Here is a 5,527-nt window from a genome sequence, read left to right as displayed (position 1 = left end):
CCCCCCCTCCCCACCACTCCCTCCCCGGCGGCCGCGCGGGGGCGCGTGGGGCTGGGCGACTAGCCAGAGGCGCGAAGGCCAGGCGCTAGACTCACAGGGGGAATGGGGGGGCGACCCCTCTGCTCCCACGGGAGCTCCAACAAGTGGATGGGGCTGGCAGGCAAGCAGCCGGGAAGGGAACAGGTGGGGGCGGGCGGGTTTCCCCCCAGACAGAACTCAATCCATACAGAGGAAGTCCATAAAGAGTGGGGGCCTCATTTGGGGAGTCAGCTAAAGGCTGATCCTCTAACTAGGCACCAGGAAAGGGGCTTCGTCCAAAGTAGGGGATAATCATAGCCCATCTGGGCAGCCAGGTGGTACATCTGCGGGAGAGGGGAAGGGCCGGTGCACAGGGGCACATGAAAGAATGGTTAGGGAGTGGCTGATCCTGGGGAGAAGGCTACGGGGTTTACACCTGAAGATGCCACATCAGGACAGGACTCTGTACACCTGGAGGGAGAGGCCGGGATGTTTAAAGAAAGGATGGATGGGTCAGGTTCTGGGCTGGGGGGGGGGTCTCTTTTCACTTCTGGCCCAGGGCCCACATCTGGAAAACTTTAGGGAGGAGGGGACACATCTGGGCTGAAGGCCACAGCAGGAGGGGAACTTTTGAGGGTGGTCGAGTCTAGAGGGTGTTGTAGTTAGGGGGTACGAGTTGGAGTAGAAGTGGGGTCAAGGGAGTGTCCGGAGAGTAAGAGGGGGTGGCCTTTGGCCCCCAGCCGTCCTGCAATCTTGAGCATTCAGTGCCCGGGCAGGCGCCAACCCGCACAATCGCTTTTGTTGTCTGGGCTGGTTCAGCCTCTCTCTCCGCTGGGCCAGTTGCCCCCCTCACTTCAGTCGCGGGAGCCCGGACGCCTGGCTTCCCGGCCCCACCCCATGGGTCAGCGCCTTTGGCCTGCGTCTAGTTCTGTCCCGGGCTCACCTCGTACTGCCGGACGCCAGGGTCCCTAGAGGTGGCCGCGTCGGGCGGGGGGCTGAGCTACTATGGGGGACGGGTAGGCGGCGGCAGCACCGTGGGAACCAGACGGCTTTATCTGGCCCGGAACCCCCCGGCCCCCAAGCGGAGGAAGGGCGGATGTTCTTACCCTGGGACTGGCCGGCAGGGGCGCGATGTGGGGGCCTCTTTTTCAGTAGTGCCCGGGCCCACGGCCCTCGGGGCCGCCTTCGCTTCAGCAGGGCTCGAGCCTCCTGCAAACTGGGTGGGAGGGGCGGGGAAGAGGCTGTCACCGTAGTTCAATTGACATCCCCTCCCCTTCAAGGGCAGGGGCTCCTAAGCCATCAGTTCTACCAGTGGTGGCTCTTGACCAACTCCTTTTATGGGGAGCAGGCTTGGGTGTTCTTTAGAGATATACTTGGAGGGGAAAATGACAAGACTATGGGTGAAAAGAAGGGGAATGGGGGAATGGAGTGAGGGGAGAGGACAGGAGAGGAAAGACTTAGAAACAGGGAGAGGGGATACTTAAGCCTCATAAGAGGACCGGGGATGAACAGAACAGAGGACATAGAGACAAACAGATGGAGATTTAAAGACCCAGTGATTGAGCCAGACAGGAAAAGGAAGAAATGAAAACAGATTGATAGTGAAAGGTGTGTGTGTGTGTGTGTGTGTGTGTGTGTGTGTGTGTGCACACGCGCGCTGTGGGACAAAGCTAGGTGCCCCTGAGGGACAAGGGACAGTCTGGCAGGGGAGAGATCATACACTTACGTCAGTGGCTGCCAGTTGAGGGACACCTGTTTCTTCACGCTGGGGCTTGGCACTGAAGGTGTTGGGGTCAGGCACAGATGGAGACTTGTGCACTTTGCAGGTGGGCAGTTTAGAACCCTGCAGGAAGCTTCAGAGACAGGAACTTAGTGGGGATGGAGGGAGGCTGAGCCTCCTTATCAAACCCATCCATCTCTCCATCTGGCAAAGGAGCCTCCAGCCCCTCTCCCTTCCATCCCCCACCTGTATCCCACTTGAAAGAACCTACCTTGTGTGCAGCCGCCCCTCCTAGGTGTCTGGCTTAGGCAGCAGCGACAAATAGCAACTCTGTGAATAGGGGAGAGGAATTTGCTCAGTCCCTAGAACCCCAGGACTCCCCAAAGGAGAACACAGGTTAGGACAGAGAAGGGACCACAAGACTAGAAGGAACTCCAAATAGATGTGACACTAACTTGCACTTCTCTACATGCCTCAGTTTCCCCACCAAACAAGCTTAGATTTCTAGGAGTAAAAGTCACACAGAACTTACATTTATGTGTCTTATGAAATAAGTTTTATTGGAAAATGTATTTTAAATTGCTTTAAATTTTCTTTTCTTTCTTTTTTGAGGCTAGGCACGTTGGAGTACACCTTCAATTCCAGCACTCAGAAGGCAGAGGAAGACATATCTCTGTGAGACAGAGGCCAGCCTGGTCTATATAGCGAGTTCTAGGCCAGCTGGGACTACATGGAAACCCTGTTTCAAGCAAAACAAAACAAAACAAACAACAACAAAATCTTTTTAGATTGACCTGAACACACTACGTAGCCCAGGCTGGCCTCAAACTCGTAGCAATCCTCTTGCTTCAGCCCTCTCTAAAGATAACGTTACACATGTGAACCACTACACCCAGCTAAAAATCATTTTAAGAAACAATAAAGAGATGTCTAAATGTATTTCCAAACCCCGGCTGTCTGAGATCTGGAACTCCGCCCACTTGCTCTTTCGGATTCGGGACTCAGTTGCCATCCTGAGCCTGGCCGGCAGGTGGCGCCACGTCCACAGACCTCAGTGGCTAGACACCGTGGTCTCGCCTTTGACTGCAGGTCCAACGCGGTACAGAGGTGGAACAGGATACTGAAGTTCAGGATTTGGAATCCCAAGGCCTGAGTTCTAGCCGGTTCCTGCCTTTCCACGCTGTGCATCCTGCAGCCAGCGTCTCCTGCTCTTTGGGCCTCAATTTCCTGCTTAACCGACAGGAAGCGGGGGTCTCTCCTGGACAGATCTCCCCTACTGCTTGCTCTCCGAGCCTTCAGCTCTACTGCAAGTGTCGTAACCCAGAGGGCCCCCAGACAAGTCCATTATCCCCAAGCTAAAGGGGGGTGAGGGATGACGGCGGACGCGCGGGCCTGGAGAGGAGGACACTGGAAGATGCTAACAAGAGAATCCAATGACTGGACCCGTTCCAGATGAGAGGGGCTCAGCAAGGAAGCACGCTGCTCTGGGGGAGCCTCTGAGACTCCCCCAATCCTGTCTCCCACCCCTCCCGCTTTTTCTTCGGGTTAACCCCTTCCCAGCCCCGCCCCCGGTGCGGCTCGGGTTACTAAACGCATTCCCAGAGACCGAGGCGGGAGCGGAGCCCAGGGCCTTTGTAACGGAGCGCAGGGCTGCCGGGCTCAGGGCGGGAGGGTGCTGGGCAGACTGTTTCCTTCGCCCTTGTCACCCACAGACAAGATGGTTGACTATGACCCCCCGATCTCTAAGATATCCTGGATCTCGCCGCGAAATCATGGGTCATTCATTCATCCTGGTAAAACCTGAGGCACCTCTATGCAACTTTCCCCCAGTCCCTCCGCCAGCAGCCTGAGCCCACGTCCTTCAAATCCATCAGAAAAATCCAAGTCTTTTTAAATTAATCCAGATCCTTTATACATCCAAAATTTATCCCTTTTCCTTAATGTTTCGCCAAAACCTTCCAACACGTCTCTTTCTTGAATACCCAAGAAACTTGGGCAAATCCAGCTCCCCCTCCATCTCTATCATTCTAAGAGAATTCGAAGCCATATTCCGGTATCAACTGGGGGAGGGGGTATCTCCCCCAATCAATTTGGGAGGTCTCTGGAGCCTTATCTATCCCCCTCAGACTGGAGGGACTCCCCCTCCTTTCAAAATCTCATCACTTTTCGAATGAACTCTCACCCCTACAAAATAGGAGCTCCTAATAAATCCAAGAGCTTTGGCCTTTGCATCCTCCTACCGAAGCATCTGGTTTGTATTCCTGCTTCTCCAGGACCAGCAGAGTTATTGGGTGCAGCGTACACAAGAAAAGAACGCAGCAGGGCTTACCCGGCCGGGTGGCCCGGGACCACCGCGACCTCGACGGCCTGGCTGGGGCTGGGGTTGGGGTCGTTAGCAGAGGTGGTGGCCGAAAGCAATAGCATCAGGATGAGGGGGCGGCGGCTGCAGCGACCAGGCCAGCGCATCGTGTCGGGTGCAGAGTCCAGCTCCGGGCAGGCAGTGTGTCCAGTGGGTCCAGATCAGCCTGGCCCCAGCCCCGCCCCCTCCTCCGCCCCAGCCGGAGGCCGACTCACTTTCTCCACCAAGCAAGCCGTGGGCTGCATAACTTCCCGCCAATCAAAGCCCTGCGCTGCCGGTGCTCCCTGCGCGGCCAATCCGGGGGCGTCAGGGGAGGGGCTAAGCGGACAGGTGCCGGGCGGGGGTGGTTGGGGGCCTAGAGTTCTTCAGGACGTGGGGAAAAAAGAGTCCGGACTCAGGTACTAACTGAAAGAGTCTCTCAAGAGCAAAGGCCCAACTGACCCGGGTGGTTTCCACTGGAATGGATGCTCAGGGAGGGTCTAGGTCCTCCAAATCAGACTAGCAGGCCTCTCCTGTCGTGCACAGTTCTGGGACAATTCTGTCCGAATTTAACTGTCTAGCTGGTATATAATTGGTGCCATCTTTCCAGGCAAGGGACCTCATTTTGCTGATGAGCCGGGCCTGGTGACACACACCTGTAATCCCAACACTTGTCCAGGATGAGACAGAAAGATGGTAAATTCCAGGTCAGCCTTCATAGTAACTTGTTCCTCCCCTGCCCCCACATCCAGGCGAAAAAAGATTTCCGGATTGGAATAGTAATCTTGCATCAGGCCCGGGTCCCACCTCTGTGGCTCACCCTAGGCCTAACAGAAAGATAGTCTCTTCCCAAGGCCCTGTCCATTGTCCCAGGCTCACCATCTGCAAAAGCTTGTCCCTCCCAAGTTCTGCCCCTTAGTGAAATCAGGCTCCCTTGACCCAGACTCCACTTCCAGAGGACTCCTGGATCTGCCCCTCCCACACCCCTCACTGCAGCAGCCTCTACGTGGTACAGAACCCCTTCCCTGCCTGACTTTTCAAAAGCCACCCCCAAAGTACTCACAGCTCTAGAATAATCGAGTTTCTTCTTGGAGACCCACACCCCCTTCCTTTCCTCCACTGTGGGGAGCCCTAGGATACAGGGGCTTAGCAAAGCCGGACGCACACAAACTTTAGTGGGTTCCAAGCTCTAAACCCTATTCACAACCTCCTAACTCAGTGGGTCTCAAGCCCAACTTATTCCCTTCATTATAAACTTAAGTTCCACTCCAGCATGGCCCTGAAATCTCAGCACTTGGGAGGCAGAGGCACAGCGATCTCTGCAAGTTCCAGGACAGCAGCTTTAACAGCATGTTGCAAGCCAGCCTCTGGCTACATAGTAAGAGCCTGTCTCAGACAAACAAAACCTCAAGTTCCCCCCTCTCTTTTCAGCCTCACAAATCCCCAGGGCT

The 5,527-nt window shown here is 55.6% G+C and overlaps 1 protein-coding gene across 1 annotated transcript in view; it reads right to left on the bottom strand.

Moving 5' to 3' along the window:
- Positions 1–4,224, bottom strand: part of Ltbp4 (latent transforming growth factor beta binding protein 4) — a 34,577-nt gene extending 30,353 nt beyond the window's left edge. Inside the window, exons 1-4 of the mRNA XM_017803422.2 lie at positions 4,068–4,224; positions 2,010–2,068; positions 1,745–1,871; positions 1,125–1,234 (exon numbers count right to left, since the gene is read on the bottom strand). Coding sequence (XP_017658911.1) covers positions 1,125–1,234; positions 1,745–1,871; positions 2,010–2,068; positions 4,068–4,204 — 433 coding nt within the window. The 5' untranslated portion in view covers positions 4,205–4,224. The remainder of the gene's footprint in view (positions 1–1,124; positions 1,235–1,744; positions 1,872–2,009; positions 2,069–4,067) is intronic.
- Positions 4,225–5,527: the final 1,303 nt, after the last annotated feature.

This window comes from Nannospalax galili, unplaced genomic scaffold (assembly GCF_000622305.1).
Source record: "Nannospalax galili isolate Female #2095 unplaced genomic scaffold, S.galili_v1.0 scaffold886, whole genome shotgun sequence".
Taxonomy (NCBI): Eukaryota; Metazoa; Chordata; class Mammalia; order Rodentia; family Spalacidae; genus Nannospalax; species Nannospalax galili.
Note: the sequence above shows the minus strand (reverse complement) of the source record. Positions and strands in the feature narration are given on the sequence as shown.